The sequence below is a fragment of the Argentina silus genome, assembly GCF_951799395.1.
Source record: "Argentina silus genome assembly, chromosome: 20".
Classification (NCBI taxonomy): Eukaryota; Metazoa; Chordata; class Actinopteri; order Argentiniformes; family Argentinidae; genus Argentina; species Argentina silus.
In genome coordinates, this window is record NC_139674.1 from 9256817 (window position 1) to 9282675 (window position 25859).

Below are 25859 nucleotides of genomic sequence, written 5' to 3' on the forward strand. Positions count from 1 at the left end.
ATATATGTCCATACAAATAGTATAATTATATTCTCATGTGAAAATACATTTAGGACTTGCATTAGAACCAAAAGTGGCTTTCCAAGAATGCATGTCTATCCCTGGAGATATTGCCCTATGGACCTATATAGGAACCTTTGCTCTCCTCGAGGTTTCTTTTTACCATTCAGTTCCAGATAAAGATCAGCAATTCGGCAGCGCTATTTTTAGCAAAGAGTACGGGGGAGGATATAGGGGAAACATAGATTTGCTGTGGTGGTTCGTGTATCGATCAGTGCAAGGCTCTGTTTATCGGGAAAGACCCTTTCGGCCAAGCGCGCCTTGGGTCTCACGTGGTGCAGCCAGGTGAGCCTTAATCTTAAACTATGATGATGGATGCCTACCAGTGGAGGCTATTGGAGGTAGAAATCGGAGGACGGGCTCATTCTAATGAATGGAACGGAATGAGGAATGGTATGAAACATGTGTTTGATACCATTCCTCATTCCATTCTATGCAATTCAACTGTAATGCGTATCTATGCACTTTGACCACGGTTTGTATAGGCCCCTATATGGTGATTTTTCATTGTTGAAACGCAGAAACTTTGAATCGTAGAGAAGTTTTCCCCTTGCTGGTGAGAGGCGATGATTAATTACTGTTCAATCAGAGCGTGGCACGTTTTTATTAGGCGTACATGTACATCAGGGAATATGATGCGTGTAATTATAGCAACAGCCCTCTCCTGGTCTCTCGTCGTTGATTGAGCTGTGCTGAAAATGTCAAATGATATTGCCGCTCTATAGTGCCATCCAGCCACGACTGTACAATACATTCAAAGAGATGCTTAATTTTAGTCTTGAATGCAAATATAAGGATACAAATACAGTGTGTTTCTTTAAATTCCCAGCACTTCTGGTGTTATATTGTGTTAAATATTCGTGTGCGGTGTGAACACACACTGACAGGCTACTTATCTGTGCACAGTTTGCTACATTTAGTTGTACTCACATTATGTGTGGAACAGTAAGGCAATCATTGTATGATGATATTAAAAGTTGACCAGGACAAAATTGACTTGGGCTATATGCCTTATGGCACGGCATGGTATGGGAAAGTGATTTATACGGCGCCCATGAGATATTTCTACACGATATCGAAATGTTGAAATAGAACCCAGCAAACGGAATCCAAGTCTGAAAGCGCCCCTTTCATAATGTCACTGATGGTCCTGAAAGGACAGCTCCCTCTTCAGCGCGATATACTGCGTTCTCACAAACGTCCGTCTGCCTGAAACCAGATCAAAAATAATTACTATAAATAATTTCACTGACAAATCTACGACCACACCTCTGGGATGAAAATAGAAAGTGATGCCTCAGACGCGCTTTTCAGCTGTCTGACCTGTTGAGAATACGCGCATGTTCAACAACTTATTTCGGCGATCTGCAAGGCTATAAAAAGTTGTGCTAGATATGTGTTGCCATCGAATTCATCATTCTCATTACTGATCACATTCAACGCGCGGGTGAGAGGACTGCCCGTAACACGATGGCAACATAACAACACAGAGAACCTGTGTGTATTGGGCGCTGAAAGAGAGGGTGTGCCCTTGCACCGTTTCATGGGATAGACGCACATTTCAGGGAGAACCAGACTCGAGATTTCTTGGTTGATATTCACCATGGCATTGTGATGACAATGCCAAAAAGGGCACGAGGCTATAGGTGACCGATCAATGAGCGGAATGACAGTTCCGTGTGACTTCACCTGTCCGAGTGGCGAGCGGAGAGGAGAGGGCAGGCGCTCTTGAGGCACACACCAGGGCAGCGTGTACTTGGAGCTATAGTGGTTGAGATCATTCACACAAGGAGGAAAGTAGAGGGAGTCTGACTGGCGAAAAGCTCCGCACCTCACCTCCAAACCTACAACAATGATGCCTTGGTAAAACACTTTCACCACGCGTAATGAGAGCTCCTGGCTGATCTTGGAGTGGCTGCGCTCGGCTTAAAATCCAAGGGACTTTCTGGAGATTTTTAACGGACTGGGTGAACACCGCTCGCTGTTACTCTGGACTGCACTCGATACTTTCTTTATCAAGTCATGTCTTTTACAGAGCTATGGGCAAGTTCGACGACAACGAGAGGATAATCCTCAACGTTGGGGGAACCAGGCACGAAACCTACAAGAGCACGCTGAAGACCCTGCCGGGGACACGACTGGCCCTTCTCGCCTCCGATTCTGACATCGAGTCTGTTTTGGATCAGCTGCAACAAGTCCCCGGCTTCATTGAGTACAACGCGAGGAACAACGAGTACTTTTTTGACCGCCACCCAGGGGTTTTCGCCTATGTCCTTAACTACTATCGAACCGGGAAACTCCACTGCCCGGCAGATGTCTGCGGTCCGCTGTTCGAGGAAGAGCTGTCCTTCTGGGGCATTGATGAGACGGACGTGGAGCCTTGCTGCTGGATGACATATCGCCAGCACAGGGACGCAGAGGAGGCGCTCGACGTGTTCGAAATAAACGTTGACAATGGGGACGAGGACGAAGAAATAGGGAAAAGACTTGGCATTGAAGACGTGGTTGCTAATGGTAATATCAGCCGCTGGAAAAAGTGGCAACCAGTGATTTGGAATCTATTCGAGGATCCCTATTCTTCCAGAGCGGCAAGGGTAAGGGCGCGCGGCAGCGACTGTGGAGCGCTCATGAAGCGGTCCAAGCACAACAAGTGCCCCTATCCCTTGTTTCCACTGAAATGCATAATCAGAATAGATATCAACCCAGTTTCATTAAATAGGCTACACATTATTTCATATACAATCAGGCTGTCTTTATCATTTCGATTTTAAGATTTCCTTTAGTGTGCCTCAAAGGTTTTCCTCTCCAAGACTGATATTGGGCTATAAACACCGTCTAGACATCAATATTGTTCAAGTAATTAAACATGATTGCATATATACGATATATACGAAGTTAACTCAGCCCACACCTATCTAAGATATGGGGAACAAGTTGAGCGATTAACGATTTGGATAACTATTTTCTTTTCCATACAATCCAACTTAAGTTGTTGCATTCGGGTATGATATATTAGGGATACATATTGTATGATAGACGGTTGGATGGAATGGTCTACGTGTGGCATCATGTTAATTGGAATGGTAAGAACTCAAATTGTACTCCCCATTTATTTCCAATCTGTGACCCTAAATATCGTAATACGCATTTGGCCTTCACATTTACGCATACGATTCAAGCGGACTAGTTGTATTTTGAAAGTTGAAATTAATTGTCAGTAACACAATCACGCACGATTCAAGCCTAAATCCTGCCATTGTAGCCCACGCACTAGGAAATTACCTTGAGTTAATTGCATTTGAATGTTCTTGAATGTTCAATTTTCAAACATTGTAGTTGCACATTGTTGGCCTGCGTGAACATTTCTGAATGGTTAGGTCATGTATGGGTAGGGAGCTACTAGTTATTTTCACCGAGACGTATTGACTTTGTCCTATTGACTTTGGCATATCGGGTGATTAGCATCTTTAATTAGTGAAGGTTAATATAACATTTTTGGTCATTATCAATTGTGCGGTGAACAACTTAGACAGATCTTCCCAATGAATGGATGTGCCTTCTACATATCTACCCAGCATCAGTCCAGTGTGTGCTCTCAGACCACTGAGGGACAGAGCGCTGGCCTATAGTTGTTTTGATGAATGGGCAGCAAATAGCCTCCTCAATGGCAGGCTTTAGAACCAGGGGACAAGAGGCTCCCGGCTGTCCTGATGCATTTTGTGTACACCGTCATATTTTGTGACTTTAACTTCTTCCTGCCCCATCTTCCCTAAAAGACCTTGTTTATAAACAGCCGATCTCTCACCATAGCAGGCACAATACAGTCATAGCCTCTCCCGAGTCTCTGCTGCTGGAGGTGTCTTCACACAAACGAGTCTATTTGTATCTGAAATTGGGATGTCATGATTAAGCCTCGCCACTCTCCCTTTTTATTTTTTTTGATCCATCGTTTCAATTACAAATGGGATAACTACTTATAGTTGCTGCCAGTGATCTGTCCTTCTCAGATGGATAATTGGCTGTATATCCCCCCGCCACAAGAGGAGCACCAGACAAGGCGACAAAGCGTCCGATCCGGACTGTTGATCCAATCAATAATTAATTGTTTCCCCAGCCGTCTAATCCCAGGCTCTGTCTGCCATCTACATTTTTAACGAAGAGGCGGGGGGGGTGGTGACCTTGATCCATCTCGCCTCCTCACAGTCAGTCGATACCCAGGAAACTTGCAGAGGTGTGTGTATGTGTGTGAGAGACAGACAAAGAGAAAGTGAGTGTGTGTGTAGGTGTGTGACTGAGTTCAGTGTATGTGCTTGTACCTCCTCTGACGATGGTAGTATTCAAACAGCGGGCATGGTAACTCCATATTTCAGCAGTAGGGTGGGCAATGGCGGGGCAGGAGGCTGCGTTGTTGCTTCACTTGGATGCCCAAAGCCCCTATCTTGTGTTATCCCTGGGCTGCTGGGCTTTACTTACCCCTGAGCGCTTAGGCTGATCTCTCACCTCCCCAGAGGTGTGTGTGTGTGTGTGTGTGTGTGTGTGTGTGTGTGTGTGTGTGTGTGTGTGTGTGTGTGTGTGTGTGTGTGACAGAGTGTTAAGGTAGAATAATGGGGACTTTATCCCCTATGGAAATGAAAGGGCTTGTTTCAGCGTCCCACCTCTCCCTAGTCACTTTGTTATGTACCACAGAGAGACTGATGCCAAGGGAGAAAGGTGCCAAGACAGTATCTCAGAATCAGAATTCTTTTTATTTGGCCAAGTATATTTGCACATACAGGAAATTGACTTGGTGAGGTTGGTGCATGGACATAAAAAACTAATAGCAAATATTGACAAGAAATTAACAAAATAGCAAAATATTAACAAAATAGCAATAACAAATTTACAAAAAAGAGCAGCAGAACAATACATCTTGTAGGCTGTGTGAGGCTCAGTGGCAATGAGGCTAGAGGCTGTGAAATGGAGGCTAGAGGCTGTCTGAATGAAACATGAATGACCGCATCGATAGGGTACAGGACAAAGAGAGTTTTCGATTCAGTTGCATTGTGGGTGATCCTATTTCCTGCAGGTTGTGTTCTCAGTGAGACTATGTCGGTTGCCATCTGAGGAGGTTATGCGATGGATGATAATGCTCGATAATGATGATATTATAGTGTGTGTGCGTGCGTGTGTGTGCATCTGTTGTGAAGGTGCAACTGATATTGCGCTACATGATATGAGTTCCTCCCTCTCTAAATTGAATTTTGAAGAGATCAAAGTGATCCACTGATTGGTGCACCGCCTTGTGTTCCCTGTGAGACTCCAGCTAGAGCTGGCTGTAGACAACCAGGAGGAGGGGAATACTGGGAACCGCTCTCTCTGATTGGAGGGAAACCCTGACAGACATCTTTCTTAAACACTACCCTGCCTAATGCCACATAGCAGGCCTCAGTACGCCAATCATCTCCTTCATGTGTGTTTACAGTATGTGTATATGCTTGCTGACAGCAGAGATGTGTCTCATTGTACCCTCCAACATGCTCCACATGCTGTTCCTATTGATGAATCCATACTGTTCTCTCTCTCCCCATTCATACTGTAGCTGCTGAACAGCCTAGCCCCTCAAGCTGTGCGCTGTGTGTGTGTGTGTGTGTGTGTGTGTGTGTGTGTGTGTGTGTGTGTGTGTGTGTGTGTGTGTGTGTGTGTGTGTGTGTGTGTGTGTGTGTGTGTGTGTGTGTGTGTGTGTGTGTGTTCTTTTGTGTGTGTTCTTTTGTGTGTTAATCATATTTGTTTGTCTCTCTTGTATCTCTGTAGTTGGCCATGACAGGATTTGGATGGTAACACCCCCCCCCCCCCCCCTCCACCCCCCCACCCTTCACTTTCATGTTTGTGCCTCGAGGTCTTTCTCCCTGAACGCCCGACTTCAACTTTTTTCGCTTTCATTTCCCATGATCCCATCTGAGACTTGCAGCTTGCTTTTGCCACTTAAGAGGTTAAAACCCACACCGTCTGGGTGCCGCCGCCGCACGCCTGAAGATGCAACCCCAGCCAGGCTGTGCTCAGCCTGTTGTCATGGCAACATCCTCGCTCATGCCGTCGTGTTTTCATTGAGAGCTGCCCGGTCCATGAAACCTATTGATTTCAGGAATTCTCTCAACCATGAAACCTTTACAGAATTACTTGCATATTGAAATATTGAAGGCAACAATAAAAAGGTATTACATCTTTTCAGCATTAATAGGGGCCTGATCTTTATGCATGCATTTTTTTTTAATTGCTCCTTCAACACATTTAGGTGAGCTAGATGGATGATGTTTATGTTGTTTTGTGTGGTTTATTTCTTTCTGTGTCCAAGGGTCACAGCAACAGGTGTGTTTGTGAGAGAGCCTTCTTGTGTAACTTCGAGCTCCATCCTGTTCTGATGTTGCGTTCAGGAAGCCTGCCGTTTAGGGAGTGTGAGGCAACACGGTGACGATGAGGTAACAGACTGCTAGGCCCTTTGAGTAAATCCTGTCTGACATGTAAACAGCAGCAGACCTTCCGTCGGTGGGTGTGGAACAGGGCAAATGGCTGCCTGTGCGTGGGTGGTGACGGCGTGCCGCTGGGTATGTTTGTAGCCACTGCCAGTCACGTTAATGTCCCCTGTCAATCATCCCACTCCCCTTTTGTAATAACTTAACTCTGCAGTATAAGAGGGGGGAGATAATTTTGGCTTCCTCATCAAGAAGCGTTCTTAAGTGAGGTGAGGTGTGAGTCATCAACTTTTGTGTCGATGTTTTAAGTCGAAGGTGGAAGAGCAGACATCTGGCAATGGTAAGGATGCTGCCGTGGAGACTAGAGGGTGTGTGTGTGTGTGTGTGAGAGAGAGAGAGAGAGAGAGTGAGTGAGTGTGTGTGTGAGACAGTGTGTGTGTTCATGGATTGTTAATGAGGAAGAGAATTCCATATGCATGAGCAGATCCCACGCCTCACAGAGCTGCTGTTCTGTACCAAGTATTCACCAGGCCACATACGTTTGTCTCTCTCCGTCTCTCTCTCTCTCCCTCTCCCTCTGCTTGCTCCACCAGCTTATGCCCAGGGCAAACGCCGTAAATATCACTTCTCTCATCAGTAAAACAAAACAAACTGCTAAAGGATCACTCCAAAGAGAAGGCTGTTGTGGCGTGAGGATGGAATGACGACAACCATCATCGCTCAGGAAGGACAGGGGAGTGATGGATTATGGGAGGCCATTACCACACACTTCTGCTTGTCCTTGAGAGACTCAGTCAATGTGAAGTCAACATTCAGGGTGGACGGTTCATGTTATGTCACAGCAAACCTTTAATTTCTTTTTGTGCGCTATTGTATTGGGCATGATAAGCATTTGAAGAATGTGTGAATGCGGTACTGCACGCATGTTACAGAAAGTGCATGTGTCCTCTTAAACCAGCACTGAAAAACATGTCCCAGCCAAGGAACAGAAAGCATTTCGCCCAGTCAAGGTTTTCTCATCTTAAGCCATCCACTATTTCAATGAAGCCTGCAGTTGAAACTGCACTTAAGAATGGGTCAGAATGAGAGATATCTTCTCTTATGCATTTATGGATGTGATGGCACGCATGTGAAAGATGTCTCCCATCTCCCACACAGCACACTATGCCACTGGAATGCTAAGTGGGGCCCTGATACGCACGGGCCACATTAGCTTTAATAGAAATACCATTTGTTTGGGAGGAATACTACATTATTGATGCTGTACCATTCATTTTAAGAGATGGAGAGCTTCCCAAGGACAATGGGCTTATTAGGAAATGCAGTTCTCCAGCACTATCCCTCAACTCTTGCGCTCATATTAAAATGTGATTAATAAAACAGGTTTTCAAGCAGATTTGTATTCTTCTGAGTTACCCTCCAGTATTGGCCATCTGTGAATACTAAAACTGTAGGAATGATGAGTTGGGGTATGTCTGCTCGGGTGGGGATATTAAAGAAGCACTCATCATGTCACTGACACTGTCAGACTGTAACTTAAGCGTTCTTCCGGAAGGTTGTGTCAGGAAGGATTTTTTAAGGATGCATCTAAAGACCTTGTAAACATTTTAGGCAAAGTTCAGAATGTTACCAGGGGTCTCAGTTTTCGTCTCGGAAGACTAATTTGTCAGTGGGGTTGTCATATTTAGAATGTAGTATACTCTGGGGACTGTAGATCTCCCTCCCTCGGTGGCAGTGGGCCACCTAAGCTGCCTTTTGATTTGCATATCCAATCCTTCATTTAACTCGGAGGAGAATTTATTTCAAGACTGGCGGAGGCCAGGCGGCAAACTGGAAATGTCACGGCCGCAATGAGACGACGGAGGCGTTCGGTGCAGCACAGAAATGGAGTTGTCATCTCATGTCCTCGTGACCAGGGGTGGGCTGCGCCGCCATCAGACCGCTGTGGCGTCGATTGAAGTGGTGAACGCAACAGAAGTCAATTTGGTTTTTTTTTTCTCTCCAAACCTCCACAAATGCTAGGTGTCCAAAACGCCGGAGGTTGCCGTTTCCCTTTTCCTATCTTTGCCAGTTGCTAATTGCACTCCTGTTTGTCCAACTGAGTGAACCCCCAAGCTTTCAACTCTGCTCACTGATCATTTCTAGTGGTTCAAAGACCCGGCTTAAAAGAGTAGCCGCTATTTAATGCAGGGATTCTGAGCGAGCGCCGGCCAATTAGAAGAGATGAGGCAGGGAGAGCCTGAAATGGGCCATTGATCATATAATGAAACATGTATCCCTTCTCGTCTGCAACGTGTGTGATGGTTTGAGAATGGTATCATTTCGGGTAGTTGCCTTTACGAGGCACATTTACAAGTCATTTGATTAATACATGCTAAAGCTCCCGCTCGATTTAATCATCGGTGTGTGTTTGGCAGCCACTTCGGAAACGTTTATAAGAATCAAACAAGATGATTTGATGGAATCCTGAGAATTTGATGGCAATACTTGATAGCAATACTTTATTGGTTATAGGTGGATAATATAATTTTTTCATATATGGCTTAAACCGGTCTTCCTTAACGCTATAGCTCATGTGACTTGGTGTCCCCTTGTTCAGGCTGAAAGCTGAGGTCACTGTTGAGTAGACCCTTCATGCTCGACTGTCCTGTCCTCTCGTTGCTTTAGTCGTAAAACCCCTTTGGAAGGTCCTGGTGAAATACAGTCCTTCATCCATTCCGATTCTTCAGTTCTTTTAGTACCTATAGGGACAGGGAAACCGATCCCACTGTTTGTACAGTAGTTCAAAAGATATCAGGAGACAATCCCTGCCTGCTCTCTCCTCTTCCACACAGGCCAGTGATCCATGGCAGGTAGAGCCAGGTCATCAATAGTACACATTCTCCATAGCCAGCCTCCCCCTGGGGCCTCTACCTCGTCTCTATACTGACAGCAACCTCATGGAGAGGAGAGGGGAGTCCCGCTCGGGTGCGTTTTGTGCTTCACCGCTCACAGTCAGAAGCTTGCGTGGCAGAGATCTACGGGCTGCTCCTTTAGGTCAGAGGGGGAGATCCATGTCAGGGGCAATATCTATGTTCTCTGTCTGATGAGTGGCTTTGTTCCCCAGAGAGAGAGAGAGAGAGAGAGGTGTCTGAGGCTGGACTATGACCCCAGATATAATATTCAGAGAGAGAGTGAGTATCGCCCAGGTGAAACCAAATTTGATTATTTCAAACTTTTGAGTGGAAGTTAGTAGGACAGAGGCCGCTAAGATGTCAAAACCTGGGTTTGGATATCATGTATATAAGCTTCATATTGCAATATTGTTTATATGTAGAATTTCTCAATCCAACTGCCCTATACGTTATCTGAGCAAATTCCCCATCTAGTTTGCACAGCTCTTTTCCCAATTATAACACATATGCAATTTATGTTGATCAGAAGATGATTAGTAAATCATGGCCCCGCCCAATGTGGCATTTGATATGTAAATGAGCCCTAATCATTTTGCCCCAGGTAGTCTTTCCCGGAGAACTACGCCATGTGAGAATTCCCAGAGTGCCAAGTCAAACCTGTCTGGATGTGATCTATTATTCACATGTCCTTCATGCAATGTCGTTCACACTCTCATTTGCAGGAGAGTCATTTTTCCAGGATTTTCTCTCCCTATTTTGGAGGGATTTTCAGTGATTCCCTCTGGGTGGTCTATGAACATTTAGATAACCTGATATTGAGAGCATAGGAGTTTAGCTTTGCATCAGAGTGACGAATGCTTTGCTGAATGGATACTGTACAGTATGCTTTTGGATTCATAGTGGGTGAACTATTTTTGGCAGATATCCTCCGTAGCTCTGACTTACCTTACTTGTCTTCACTATGATTCTTGGGAGTGGGAACAGAATTTGTGCAAAAGCCTAGGAGGTGAACGCCTTTATTGACATGGATGAGTATAAACTGAGCATCGCAAAAGCCCATGTAAAGATAGGACTGCTTATCTTGCTGCTTATCTTCACATGGCAAAGAAATAAAGAATTGACATGTAAAAAAAGAGGGAGAAAGAGCTAGCTGTTTATCAGAACAGCCACACAGTGGCCCGACAGGGCGCAGGGAGGAGGGTCACTGCTAATCCCTCCACTTTAATGCTGTTCATTGAAACAGAAACATTTTTGACAGGCAGAATGCACCAGCAGCACCGTCAGAGTGCGAACATACCTCACACCTCACCCTCAGCCGAGGTGTAGCTAGCACATGTGAAAAGGTAACACCACAACAATCCAACCCTCGATCACTCCTCTCAGTGGTGTTCAGAGGGACTTATACGGCACCATAACCATTTAATAGCACGCTCTAGGGCACACTCGTTGTTGGCCCCTTGGGGATTAGAGCCTGCACTGTTTAAATTACAAGATCAATTCACTCCGTAACACTGTGAGGGGAACCCCGTAATGATGTGAGGGGCAGCTGATCCCATGCCTATATATTAAAGTCAGAAGAAGGATGATTGACAGACTACTTACTATAGGGAGACGCGGAGGTTGTTTTCGCTCAGAAATGGTCAAAGGGGAGGCATTTAATATAGCACAATAATGCCTGCGACATTCTAAAATGGGCTGTACAACTGCGCTGTCACTGTAATGAAGCTTCATAAACTGGTTAACCCCCCCCCCCCCCCCCCCACCCCGCCTCCCCTGAGTGTATGGCAGGTTTTCTGAGCCAGCCGGCCCCCTCGGTGTCCCTGCCACTGAGTTTGGCCACCACTCTCAGCCCAGTGCTGAGTGACCTTTCAGATCTGCCCTCTGAATAGGTTCCCCAGGGGCAGTGTTTGTGTGGCGCACTATTGAGCGATACAAAAAAGCAGTCGGAAAATACAAGCAGCGGGGGAAATCTCTCTCCTTGAGAGGAATTCTTGCACCTGGTAGGCCTGATTATTCCTGAGGCTATTTTCAGGGAGGGGGGGTATTTTTCTCCTGCTGCCCTCATAATCAATACCAAAGGGTTTGTTCAATCATTTTGAGAGATTTGTGAAGGGGTGTGAGACTAAAACACGTACATGCGCACACACACACACACACACACACACACACACACACACACAGAAATATGTTTTCCTCCAACAAACTGATTGCCTTTGAAAAATTTACTGAAATTTTTTCGTAGATGCTTTTTGACCTTTTGCCTTTCTCTGAGAAGCAGAGATAAAGAAACACAGCTACCTAGAGTACCTCATGTTCTGTCTCAGACCGCCCAATTCTCCAGCTTGTCCTTGCACAGAGGCAGATGCCCTTGAAGAGTTTCCAGGTGCAAGAAAGGACTAAATGAAAGTATCTTATTTGTCCGCAGTTTCGAATGGCTCCTCTTTAAAGATGTTAATGTCTATTTTTCAGACATGAAACCTACGGATCGTCACATGCTATAGCCCCTTGCTCAGAGAGCATCTCAGTGAGGCATTACGCCACTAACGGCTAATTCAGACAATCGCTAATTTACACAATAATTTATTCATCTGATGCACTTCTGCAGGGATTTCATTTGAATCACAAATAAAGATAGATTGGGTTTAGACCAGTGCATGGAATGGAATGAGGAATGTTATCAAACACGTTTGATATGATTCCCCATTCCATTCCATGCCTTACAATAAGCTGTCCTCCGATTTCTACCTCCCTCTCCTGGTTCAGACAGTACCGTCTAACACTGCAGGCTAGGGCCATTTTAGAGCTCGATTTGAATGTTTTTGTTCAAGTGCAAGAGATTGGCCCTCTTGGCTATGCCTGACATTAGCCAAGCACCGCCGTCTTCCTTCCAAGCCCTGGTGCGCAGAGAGAGATGTTCTACAGCCGCGTGTGGGTGTGTGTGTGTGTGTGTGTGTGTGTGTGTGTGTGTGTGTGTGTGTGTGCGAGAGAGAGGATTTATAGAACCAGATGCGTGCCAGCCACTAATGCTTCTTGGCATACGCTGCTTCTTAAGTCACTGGCGCTCCTCTGAGAAATAATGAAAGAAAAGTGTTTTAAATAGACATGAGGCTGAACTAACGGGCTTGTTTAATCCTCTCCTCGCTCCACCTCGCCTACGCAGGTGAGCCGTGATGATGTGCTCATAGTAGTTGTCCTTGAACCCCTTCAAGCTTGTTTGGACGGGATGTGAGAAGGAAGAGGAAGACGTAACCCCCCCCCCCCCACACACACACACAAACACACACAATACTGTGCAGAAGCAGTCACATGATAAAATTGACGTTTTGAAAAGGGTCAATTTTAGCATGTTATCAACAGGAGCATAACGTGATGATGGTATGGAACTTCAACCCATGATGTACTGTATGCAATCTCTCATAGGAATCCATTGCCCTTATAGTAGTTGATCTGTTAGTTCATTTCTACAGTAATGATTGGGTGAACTCCATGTAAAAGACCTGTGTTACATCTCCAGTTTACTGCGTTCCCAAGGCCCTTGTCTCTGGTTGCCGTGGTGATCCATCAGACCGCCCCTGCCAGAGGTGGCTCCTTTTTTTGGATCCTTTTTCAGGAACTGGGCGAACTCTCAGCAGGGTTGGATTCTAAAGCACCTCCCAAAAATATCCTCAGCCTCTTTCACAGCGTTATTGTGTGAGCCCTGGAAGGTCCAGTCACCCAGAGAGGGAGAAGGAGAGAGGGAGAGAAGGAGAGAGAAGGAGAGAGAGAAGAGAGAAGGAGAGAGGGAGAAGTGGGAGAGAGAGGAAGGAAAAAATGGCAAAGTCAACATGTGACTTATCTTAAAATGACCCCAGATATCACATTCACTCAGATGTTAAATCAAGGCTGAGGTAAACAACTTGACTTTGGAGAGATTAACCTTTTGAGCTTGCTCTAGCAAGAAATCTGGCAGATCTGCTGTCATAAACTATGCTCAAGTGTCAACCAGAGTGAGACTAGAAGGACACAAGTTATATTTTTCCCTCAGAACTGTGTGTACAACAGTGGAGGCTGGTGGAGGTAGAAATTGGAAGACAACGGGCTCACGGTATCAAACCTGTGTGTTTGATAACATTCCTCATTCCGTTCCATGCATTACAATGAGCCCGTCCTCCGATTTCTACCTCCCCTGGTGTCCAGTAGTCATGAAACATCACAGAAGAGATCAGAAGTTGAACTTGATTCATACGGTTCATTTCATTTGATTCATTTCAAAGACTCATTCCTCTCATTCATTGTCTATATACATTACCTTTTTTCACAGCCTTTTCCATTGCCATCATTCTGCATGATGCGCTGTACCTGATTCAAATCAATACGCTCCTTTCATTGAAAACAGGTTATCTTTACAAAGTTTATGGAGTAAAAGCAATTATGCTCCATTCCCCCCTTGTGTATTACAGTATCGAGCTATTCTACTTATATTGGTGTCAGAAATAAATGCTGTGGTGTGTCTACATTCACGACTCTCCCCACCCAGCATGTAAATATACCCTTATCTACTCCACAGTAGCACCCGTGGATCTCCGTCCCCCTCAGACGTAGGCAATTATGCTTTTCACTCGCAGCCAAATGCCTCTGTCTGAACCATGGCTCTCCTTCCATTAGAAGTCACTTTAGCACGGAGTGCTGGAGGAGTCTAGTTCAAGAGGGGGATGTGTGTGTGTGTGTGTGTGTGAGGGGGGGGGGGGGGTCTCTCACTGCACTGCTCCACTTCTTGTCTGAGTGGCAATCAAAACCAATGAGACATTGTGGGGAGTGGAGGAGCCCATCTGTGTCCCTGTCTATTACACACCATGTCCTCTTCTTCCTCCCCACTCCACTCCTGAGATCTGATTGGATCTCGGCAGAGCTCCCGCTGTCTAGCACATCTCATCACCGTCTCATCTGCCTGCTGCTTATTAGTGAGTTGTTATAAGAGTGTCGTGCTCTCGGATACACTCACTCCCGTTAGCTTAGCCTCCGCTGGATCAAGCTCTCAATGCAGTCCTTGGCTAATTTGACTGTGCGGATGTGAAATGACAACTCAAACGAATCGAAGCACTTTTTGTAATACGGCGGTGTGTGTTTTTTCATGAAATAAATGTGCGTGTTTCACCTGTTGATGTTTCACCAATATCAAATATCAATTAGGATGTGATGTGTCCAACCTGTCTCTTTCCTCGTAGGCTATGTATATTTGAGCCTGCTTTCCCTTGTAAACTACGGTAGCCCTTTCTCTCTGTTACTGGACAGTTCAGTCTGAGTGATGTATCACAGGAGACTCATGACACTGGAGAAGCCCTGCATTGACACCATCTGTGCCGCGCTGTGCCTAGCACGGCGAGCTAAAGATCACATGAGCCACCAACGTCACTCCCCAACCACAGGAGAGCCACACACACACACACACACACACACACACATCATCAGAGAGGACTGCACCCTGAAAAAAATAGAACAAAATAAATTAACGATCATCTCTGCCAAATGCTTAGAGACGAGGTCACTGGCCATCAGGAAAAGGCCTCGCCGTCTCCTCGGTTACCGCCTAATCGTTCGCGTCAGATCTGAAGCTCCCTTGGCTGAACTTGTCAGAGTCTGTGCTTTGATCTGTCCTTCCGTGCGTTTGTTCTGGGCCCGTCGACGTGCGGCCAGCTCCCTTGACATCTGAAGAGAAACCAAAGCAGACTGAATGTGGAGAGAGGGAAGTCTCTCCGCTGTGGTGTAAGTATGAAATGGTTAATTATGGCATAGAACAGAGTGATCGATATACATACTGTATATGGCCCATTTGGTCCCTGAGATTCCCTCTCTCTCTCTCTCTCTCTCTAACGACCCATTACCTGCTGCTTGTGTGTACTTCAGTCATTCAGGTTCTCTGTCTTTACATGCAGTTACAGCTGTTCTGTAGGTGTGTTCAACAGAACAGAAGTCAGCAACGATGGCATAAGCAATTCTCTCTCTACCATACCGCACAAACTCCATGTCCATACTCTGTATACTTATCCTGTATCCTAACACTCTTAATATCTGAGCCCCGGTAAAAGAGATATAAGTCCCTGGCTTTTTCCTTACCATGTGACCTGATCAGGAAACACTTGTTGGTCCGGAAAGGTAGCACCGGAACCCTAACCCTAACCCTGGTCAGGTTGTGTGGTCAGGAAAAAGTCAGGCCCCAAGACATAATCTACAATCCTCTTTATAAACCATGACATCACCCAAGAGAGAATCCCAAGGTGTTCAAATGTAATGGTATAGGTTATTTACTGGACAGTAGCCAATGATGATGGCTTCTGGCCCACAACAGCAGCGATATTAGGGCCCTCCCCTTTGACCTTAAGCCTTCACACCCACCCTATCCAGTAACCTCCCAAGGTGTTTTTGGTATGGTACATTTTAGTACGTTTCACATATCTCACCTTCATTTACCTATTCATCAGAGAGCAATATCCCATCATAGACGCCTCGTTTCTGCATGAGGGCGACATTCATGCTGTGGGGTATGAGCAGTATGATTGAAGTGAGGCTGCACCCGGCTGACTTCATGTAAATGTGTTCAGTCATGTAAATTAAAATACTATATTTGCATAGATATCACCTTGTTCCTCTGAGGGAATGTGTTTTTTAGTGTCAGGCCAATGATGTGGCCTCCTTGCATGAGCTGTCAATCACACTGACTGACATATTAGACACAGGTGTCATTTGTAATGGTGTTTCTTGAGCAGGGGTGAGCCATCTTGCCCTGTGAGGGCCATTGTGGGTGCAGATTTTTGCTCCAGCCAAGCAGTAAGACACCCAATTATACTGGTCCAAAGCCTTGAATAAAAACACAATGAGATACAATCCAATGGGAGTTTCAAATCCCGCCACTAGTGTTTGCAAGATATGTAATGCATTTTCAGTCTGTTTACTAAAACACTTTCTCACAAACATTGTTATATGCACAATAAAAGTCATGCTGTGTAGACAGTGCAGAGCATTCTGAGTTGTTGGGTAGTGTTTTGCTCAGTTCAGCACTATTTACTCTATTACTATTTACTTTAGGCAAATTGGAGCATGAGCAGTCTGAGCTATTTCACCCGCTGGTCGCCTATGATTTGTATGTAAGGCTTCGCAAGAACGTGACTTATAAGGTCAGAAATTGAGCCGCTGAGTATTTATAGCCTTGATCCCTTTGAGAGTTCAGAACAATAATGGACAAATCTAAGGGCAGGATTCTTCCAAGTAGCCCCCTAGCTTTCCATTTGCTAGTTCTCATGGGTAAAACAAGCTCCATAAACAGATTTTTCTTGGATGGCGTTTTGCAGTGTGTGAATACACCCCCTGACCCGCCATCATCCCCCTCACCCCCTCCTCCCTCTCACCCCCTTCCCTGTAGGCTGTAGCTGAGTGCACACTATAACTGTGCACTCCCCCCACCCCAGTGTGTTTGGTGTCGGGGGGGGGGGGGGGAATGGAAGGCCTTTGGCCCCAGGAGAAACATTAGTGCCTCGGCAAAGGGCACACTTTATGAGCCCCTCTCTTAACCCCTGCAAATAGAGGTGATTACGGCCAGCGGGTATCCAGTGACACAGTGCCCTACCACACCGGTATTGTTTCTCACCAAACACCATGCTCTTATAATAGCAACGCATCCCGTGTGTCACTGTGACTGCTCATCACAGCCTGACATGGTCCACTGTGTCCATATCCAGCCCCGACAGACCATGAGTCATAGTCATAGTCATAGTTGCTTATATCGTAACATCGGCCATGCGACACTGCCCAGGGAGATGGCTGGACAAGACACCACTGTTGACACAACAATCTGGTCTATTCTTTACAGCGTCATACCCCTTTGTGGTATGAAAGTGAAGGGAAAGTGGAGGGATTAAGATTAGAATACCGTATGAAGGATTTGTATACAATTTTATGACTCATTTATCTAACCCTTTTAATACCAGGTCAGGGTCAAGTGCAATCATTCAGAAATGTCTTGTATCCCCAAACAGCTAGTAATGGAAAATGTTGTCAACAATACCGCAAAGAAAATGTTTCCCCATGTCAGGCAGGGGAATATCACACTTTAATAGTTTACGGTCTCATTCTGGGAATCCTTGTCGGCTGGCTAGCTTCTATTATCCCGGCACCCACTTTAGGGTTGATGTTGTTGTTTTATATGATCCACTGAACACTGAGACACTGAATCAATATCCATTAAACTACAAGGCTAATGTTTAAGTGCTATGGAAATGTTAACGTTATGCTCCAAGTCTCTTAGTGGCACATTGCTATTCCATCAAACCCCAACCCTGAACATGGGCCAAGTCTCAGTACTGAGGTGAAAAAAAGACATGACGTGTATTACTCCCAAACATTCACGTGGACGCATCGTCCCTCTCTCAATCAGGTAGAAGGGGATGAGCTGTCATGCAGAATAAGCGTCAGGCCCAGGGATGATTACCTATCAGGACGGGAGAGGAGCGTTGTGAAAAGTTGGATGCGTTGGGAGCATTACTGGACGGCGTGTGTGTGTGTGTGTGTGTGTGTGTGTGTGTGTGTGTGTGTGAGAGAGAGAGCAAGCGAGCGTCAGAGGAAGCTGGTGGAAGCAGAAATCATAGGACGGGCTCATTGTAATGCATGGAATGAGGTATGGTATCAAAGACGTGTGCATTACAATTTCTACCTCCACCAGCCTCCAGTGGCGAGTGTGTGTGTTCACACCTGCATGTGTGTGTGTTTTAGTTCTAAAGCTCCCTCTCCTCACCTACTTCAGCAGTCAGCCCTGTCCCAGGGCAGAATGGAGCACCCTCTTGCCCGTGGAAACCGCAGGTGATCAGTCAGGAACAGGTAGAACACTCACACTGGGGGGGGGGGGAGTGGGAACCCTGGCTAGAGGATTCTACAGGATACTCTGTGTCTCTGTGACTTTGGTTAGATCACATGCTACCTTGACCTACATTTTCATTTTTTAAGGCTATATCATGATAAAATGGAGTTTTTTGACCCAAATACAGCATTTGGTTAAAGAGAGTTTGGACTCTATGATTAATAACCATCCAAGGTGAGATCACAGCAGCATCCCATTAACCTTACTGCCCCACCCACCCCCACCCCCACCCCCGCCCCCACCCCCACCCCCACCCCCGCCCCCCCTTCCTGAACTCCATCTCTCAGATTGTTTCCTCCCAGCCTTTATAGAGCAGTGTGGTCAGGTCCCATCCTGGGTGTTCCTCCCTCCCTCCCTCCCTTATACATTTCTCTCCCCCCTGTAATCCCTGCTGTAACAGTATACGGCTCCCCACCCCACGCTGTAAAATGAGATGTGTGGCGGTTTCACTCAAAGTCTGGCTGGCACTGATCCTGTTGGCACGCCCGTACGACTCTTCCCCCCTTCAGAAGAAATGAGTTTCACACCGGTTTATAGGACAACATGGATCTGCCTCTCTCTACCTCCACACAACAACCCAGGGAAAGTGTCTGGTGAGCCGTGTCTTACTACTGTCAAAGCATGGGCTTTTGGATGTATTTATAGACGTATTCAGGTGTTCTTGGTGACAACTAACACCTTTCCATGGGTTGGTTTCCTTTTTCCTCACACCCCTGGAGGGGCGTTGTTATTTAAAGCATAGCTATTAGTTTTTCACCAGACAGAAGTAAGCGAGCTTTAAAGACAGAAATAGGTCTGTTTGAACTGCCAAGTCATCTTCAGCTAATCTACTGGAGCAGAGCACCCAGTGTTGTGCTGGCCAGGTCACCAGCCTGGCTCTCCATCTCTCCGTGGTCTCTTTCATCCGCATCTGTCACATGCTGCCCTATAAATATCACAAACCCATAAATATCCCTGCTTTTCACATCTTTCAGTGTGGAGTACCTTCAATTCTCATTTGTGATGTGTCGATGTGATGTCTCTTTAACTCTCACCGTGCCTGTGCTTTGCAGAAACCCATAGGGTCAGAGATCATATCTGGATCATGCCTAACGGCATCTCTCATTATGGATTTAGTTGTGTCAGTTCCTGATGAAGATAGGGATATTATTGAACAAGCCTGTACATCGGGCTATTGCTCTAGGACTAACAGCACAGCAACTGAGACAATTGTTGTTGAGTAATTCCAGTCAGCAGACTATTGTGGGCCAGATCTGGTCTTGTGGTGGCAAATGACCCTACTACGGTAGTTCAGTGCCGGAAATGGCAAGTATAATATGGACCATACCTAGTCCAAATGTGGGTGGCCAGCCCTGGGTGAGATTTGACAAAATCGGCCAGCTCTGGTATGAGGATATTTGGTCTGAAAATGTGACTGACCAACACTGGTTAACAAAATCCTGGTTAAGAAATCCACATGCCGGCCAAGGTTTGGCCTTTTCATGGCAAAGATGTGGCTTAGGAATGCCTGGGGAAGAGAGTTGGACCACATCCAGATGCCGGTAGAAAACAGACGTGGGTCAGATCTGGGCCATCATTACTCTGCTGACATGGATTCCTCGCCTGGGGATTTTTGGATTCCATTGAGGTCAAATGTGTATCCCCAGCACTATGAGTCAACTTTTAAAACCCCATACCAGTCAACTTGGCAGTTGATAAGAATATCCCCTTTGTGCACATGCCACTGTAACGGCAATTGAAAAGCTCTCTTTAGCCTCCCTGTGGGAGTTAGAAAGTGTTGTGATTGGGGAGAGGACAAAGAGCTCAAGGGGAACTGCGGTGGTGTTAGCTCTTGATGGCCAGAAGCACTGGGGCATATCGCCCACTCTGTAACAACAGCAGCCCCTTTCCACAAAGAGTTCTAAATGGAACCCAAAAGGATTTTACACAGCACCACTATAGGGACAAATGAAGAACCCTTTTGGAACCCTTTTTTCTAAGAGTGTAGGAGCGTATGGATACACTGACGCCTCCCTTCCCTCCTTCTCTCCCCCCCTCCCTCTCTCCTTCCATTCTTCTCTCCCTCCCTCCCTCCCTCCCTCCCTCCCTGCCCAGCTCTCTCTCTCTCTCTCTCTCTCTGTCTGACCTTGAGAGGAAAACCTTGAAGCAGTTGGGAATTACACGAATCATCAACTGATTGGAGAGCTGAGGGGAGGGCCGGAGCATTTTTAGGGGATTCATTTCAGCTGTTGGTTCAGAGGATCTATCCAGACCTCATTGGGGATTTGGAGAAGGATGAGCGTGGAAGTGTGTACTATGGTTACGGAAGGTGATACCTAGATGAGCAGTAAGTGCAAGGGCAAAAAGCAGGGTAGAGCATGGGCAAGACGCTAGGCACTTGTAATGTGAGAATCATAATAGGGTATGAATGTCTATGATGCCTCTGTCTAATCAAATACACACACACACACACACACACACACAGTATCTAAATGCACAAGCAACTGTACACATAAAAAGCAACTGTAAACACAGCCATATTACACTCACATACACACACACACACACACACACACACACACACACACACACACACACACACACACACACACACACACATTGCTATTTGATATCTTATCACCTCAGAACTGTACTGTAGCCATCCATGTCCCTCTAGCAATCCATTTCATGTTTACCTGACATCAATCTGCAGGGCAGTGTCCTGCATGCTGCCTCACTGTGATGTTTATCATATGAGGGGTAGGGACAGCAAACTGTACACACTTATATTCTGCCTCACAGCCAAGTTGAAGTTCTAAATTTAAAGCACCTTTTAAATCAATGATTCTTGACACCTGTAATAGGCATTTGACAGAGGTGAGGTGTAGCCAGGCGCCAGTTCGTTCCTCATAGCCCTGTCTCGTGGGGTGAATGGGAGCGCTACGTCTGGCCCAGGCTCATTGTGTAGTCTGACTAAGCCTCCAAAGACAATCTGCTTCAGGACCTCTCCTCAGATTGCTCTTTCTCCACAGGGTCCTATTTAGTTATGCTTCTCTTCCCATCTCTCCATCCCTCCACCCCTTCAACTCCTCATTTGTACTTGAAAAGCATCCTTAGGGGGGGCACACATATCCACTACTAAGTTTTTTTATTTGTGCTTTTTCCTGTCTGGGCCGCAGTGGAAAAGTCTCTAGTAATCGGTGCTGTGGGGCTTCTAAGTCCTTCGTGAGCTGGTCTCCTCTACTCTCCATGTGCTCCCTCGTTCCCTACAGGCTAATTGGGCTAACTCGGTCTGAAACGCCCAGATAGGTTCCCCCATAATGCTTAGCATTGATATGTATCCGTTAGGGGCCTGTAGGCTCTGTCTCAGCGCTGCGTGCAGAGGAGGAGGGGCATGCGTGCCCTGTCTGCTGTTGCGTGCCTGTCAGTCTGTGTGGTACTGTACACAGCTAGTGAATTGAGCTAATCGCTGCCAAATGTCCTTTTGTGCCGTGCTGGTTGCGTAGCACTAGCATGCAACCTGTACAGTATACAGGGAATCATGCTTTTTCACTTAACACAGTTACTCTTCCGCCGTAGATTGAAAACCCATCTCTTCAAGCTACATCTTAACAGTCCCTCCTAAAGACCGCTTCACCCTCACTACCCCCCCTATACTAACCCTAACCCCGAGACCTCTTCTCCCCTGCTACCCCCCTGTACAAGTTCTCTCCTGCTAATAAAATATATAAAAAAAAGAAAAAAAGAAATTGGCCTACTGGCATTACGACTGCCAATGGCCCCTGGTGTGAGCATTGATTACTTTGTCTTAACTCTCAAACATTCAGATTCACATTCATTTAATCGCCCCAAGGGGATAAATAACGTTTCATCGTATCATATTGTAATCTATGACTATCTCTCACCACTTCTCTGGAACTTATAGTATGATAGTGATGATGGGAACTTCATGAATCATTAATCTGATTTATTTTTTCTCTGCAATCGAGTGTGATTTGGCTAAATGGATATGGATGATAAGAGCGTTTCCATCTTTCCTCTCTTAGGGGAGGGTTTGAAGATGGATTGTTGGGCTGGTTCACGGGAGCTACTGAAGGCTTGCTCATCCATCACACCTCTCTGCATTAGATGGTTTGTTCCTCTCTCCAGTTCCGCGCCAGACTAAGAGTGCGAATAATAGGATCCCCAGTTTGGTCATTTCCGTCTCTGAATTCCATGGTCTCAAACTAGAAGGGATCCTGGAACAGCACTATCAGTTGATGTTTCCTGTATCCCGAATGAAAGGAAGTGATAGTGTGAGAATCACTGATACTGGTGGACTGCTGTATGGACCTAGAAGTACCATTGTAGGGTCATTTTATCATCCTTATTGAACTGCTGGAAATACTCAGACATCACTCGCTTGTTTAAGAAATCTAATTTAGAACGAACATTCTTAAATTATGTTTATTAGCTACGATCATGTACTGATCTTTTTTGGTACTTGTCTACTTAAGTACAATTCTTTATGTGAGAGCCTGACAAAACAGTGTAATCTTGAGTTTCAATGAGGACTTTGATCCACACTCTTACCTGTGGACTTGAAGCACAGGTTGAAAGCACGACTGATATTAATAATTCAGACGGTACACCATAAATAGATTTGTGGCTATGCAATAAACATTGGTTTGCTGTCATTTCCATGGCTTTGATCCTGTTTGAAACACAAATGGTTGCAAAAGCTCGCTGAGCGTTGTCATAAATTCCTACTTAAATGAAACCGTGCTACGATAGAGGAGAGGGGGGCAGCAGCAGTCATAGAAGGTAACAACGTTCACGCTGAGTGCTCATTAAGTAAATACATTGATTGATCATTAATTTATGTATTTTTGATAATTCATTATTTAAACAGGTGTACAGGTTTATTTGAATGGATATGGATGATTATTGTAATTCATTCTTACTCATGTTAACACTCATTGTAATACATCATTTATTACTGTATCATGTAATAACAGTGAATAAGGCATGCATTATGATGTCATCTAATTTAGGCCTATATTATTGTTCTGTAGACTACTCTGTAGTTTGTAATAGATACTACATGTCCCATCATGCACTCTCAATGACCTCTGGATTGAGGTCACGCACGTCTCCTGTGCCTGAACAAGCAGTGAATGTATACCCTGCAACATGTTCTCCCAGTAGAACAAGATATAGACCTCAACAGACTGCTATGATATAATACAGATATGATATTTAGTAATTTATTTATTGTGTGCACCAATATATATTATATCAGAATTATATCTGTAGTTCCCATGGAAAGGCATACTGCCCCTATCGAAGGCATACTGTGTATTTCTCTGTGAAGCTGTCAAGTGGAAAATTTGATATTTTGCATTTAGCCAGGAGCTACTCATCAGAGAATCCCATGTGAAGGTTCATCAGTGGTTTGGCAGGGGAGTCACAAACACACGTGCCCAAGACCAGCATGCGTAGGTGGAGCAATCATGGGCCATTTTGGGCGAGTATCGCCTGAGGACAATGACAATGTGTAGATATGTGTCCTTGGGGCTGGGTCAGGAGAGAATAGGAGGAGGAGGAGGGCGGGGGGGTTGAACATGAATGAACTGTCACAATCCTATAATAAATAAGGCCACCCCCATAAGGTTATACATATGTTTATGGACACCCCTATGAACATTAGAAATGGTTCAGCCCACTGTTCTCAGCGCACTCCCAAGTGTAGATGTGTAATTCAAACCCTGCATGACACTTGCCATACTGTAAGGATTGCCTTCAGGAGTGTCCTTCACTAAGTCAACTATGAAGCATACCACAAGGATTGAATTACTGTTCAGACACCCTTAAACATCTCGCACTGTAAGGAGTAGTCATCATAGGCTCTATGGGGGTCCATCTCAATGTGTGTAACTGTGAAAGTGCAAGGCTGTCATACTTGGCTGGGAGGGGAGATGCAGACCCCCCCCCTCCCAGATATCCCTGTTACAATGGCCACTACAATGTCCGCCCGCCCACCCCGTGAAGTAAGCAGTTGCGATAAGGTCGTCTGAACGTTGACACGGGGAGCCCACGCTGTCACATGCGGTGAGTCTCAGCCACTAGCCTTTGGGACAATACACATGCATTGTCACACCTGGCCTCAAAGCGCTCCTCAATGATAACTTACGTAACCCTTCACGCTCCCCATCACCATAGCAACAGCAGCATCCATCCCTCTCCTCCAGCGAGGGCCGCAGCCCCAATATGATGTTGAAGATAAATGGTAATGAGTTGTTAAAATGGCATGTCAAGAGAAGAGAGAGGGCCATTTGAGAGGCGTTCAGATTTTGAGAGTCATCCTGATTTGTTGTTTGTCTTTCTCTCGTCAAAGCAACAGCTGGAAAATAATGATCACGTACTTCATGTCCGAGGTATTGTACCTTTTCTGAACCCTAACATTCTACTTTTTAGATGCCTTATGTTTGTTGAGGGAGAGAAAACAACAACAACAACAACAACAACTACAACGGCATATACAGTAGTACATATGAGTGTCATACCTCAGTTATTTTGAAAATCAATTATGGCTCTCTGGTGGCCAGTGTCGTCGTCGTCCCCCCCCCCCCCCCCTTCTCTCTCTCTCTCTCTCTCTCTTTCTCTCTCTCTCTCTCTCTCTCAGGAAGTGGATCGCCAGTTTGTTTTTTGGAACTGCTTTCCATACAGCAGGGGGTGGGGGAACATGCTCAGTGGGTTTCTCCCTGTTAATTTCACAAAATCCCAGATGCAAATCTAAATTTTAGATGTGGTCTCCATCCATTTCAGATGCTGGTTTCTGTTATGATTGTTTATTTGTACTCCTCCGAGACCAAAACACCCCCAAATGTAATCCCACATTTGCAAATATAATTAAAATCATTCAAACACAACTCCACTTGCTAAACACTCATTCAGTCTTGAGTGTGAAATGGGAAAAAAAATGTTGGTCGCAACGGATAATTCCCTTTTCTTACTCTCACCTCAACAGTGCGTAGGGGTATGGAAATCCAGGCAGGCGAAAAAAACAGCAACCAGCAACTCCCAGCAACCCAATAAGTTTGACCTTCAAACAGTTAAACAACTGTTATGCCCCATGGTTTATTTATCAGGTCCTCGGGTTGTGTAATACACTTTCCCCATCAGCTATGCGGCGGATGCCCTCCACGGGAAAACGCCCCCCCCCCCAGAGGTAATTTACGCCACCCGCCTCCTCATGTGACAGGACTGGCCCAGCAGCCCCAACACCACTCAGCTGGCACCACCTGGCCTAGTAGGAAGGGAATGTTCTCAGACAGCAGTGCCTGGGCCCTGACCCTCCCAACCCTCTATTTGTGTGTGGCCCACTTCACTAATCCTTTACTAAATAAAGCAGATGAAATCTGGAGCAGACTACTCATCGGAACACATAAGTGACAAATAATAGCCCTATTTATTCAAGTATCAGCTGTTTTTATTTTGGGTGGGGGTGCAATCAGTTTGTGTGTGTGTGTGTGCGTGCGTGGTGGGAGGTGTGGTCAGGTGGAGGAGACATTGAAGTTTGACAAGGCATTAGACTTGTTTTTTTAAATG

The 25859-nt window shown here is 45.7% G+C and overlaps 1 protein-coding gene across 5 annotated transcripts in view; it reads left to right on the forward strand.

The window, feature by feature from the left end:
- Positions 1–2099: 2099 nt before the first annotated feature.
- kcnc2 (potassium voltage-gated channel, Shaw-related subfamily, member 2) overlaps positions 2100–25859 on the forward strand; it is a gene marked incomplete at both ends in the record, with an annotated part of 37923 nt that continues 14163 nt past the window's right edge. For all 5 annotated transcript variants that reach the window (XM_083692145.1, XM_083692143.1, XM_083692142.1 and 2 more), the window contains one exon: positions 2100–2654. In XM_083692145.1, the coding sequence (XP_083548271.1) occupies positions 2100–2654 (555 nt within the window). The remainder of the gene's footprint in view (positions 2655–25859) is intronic.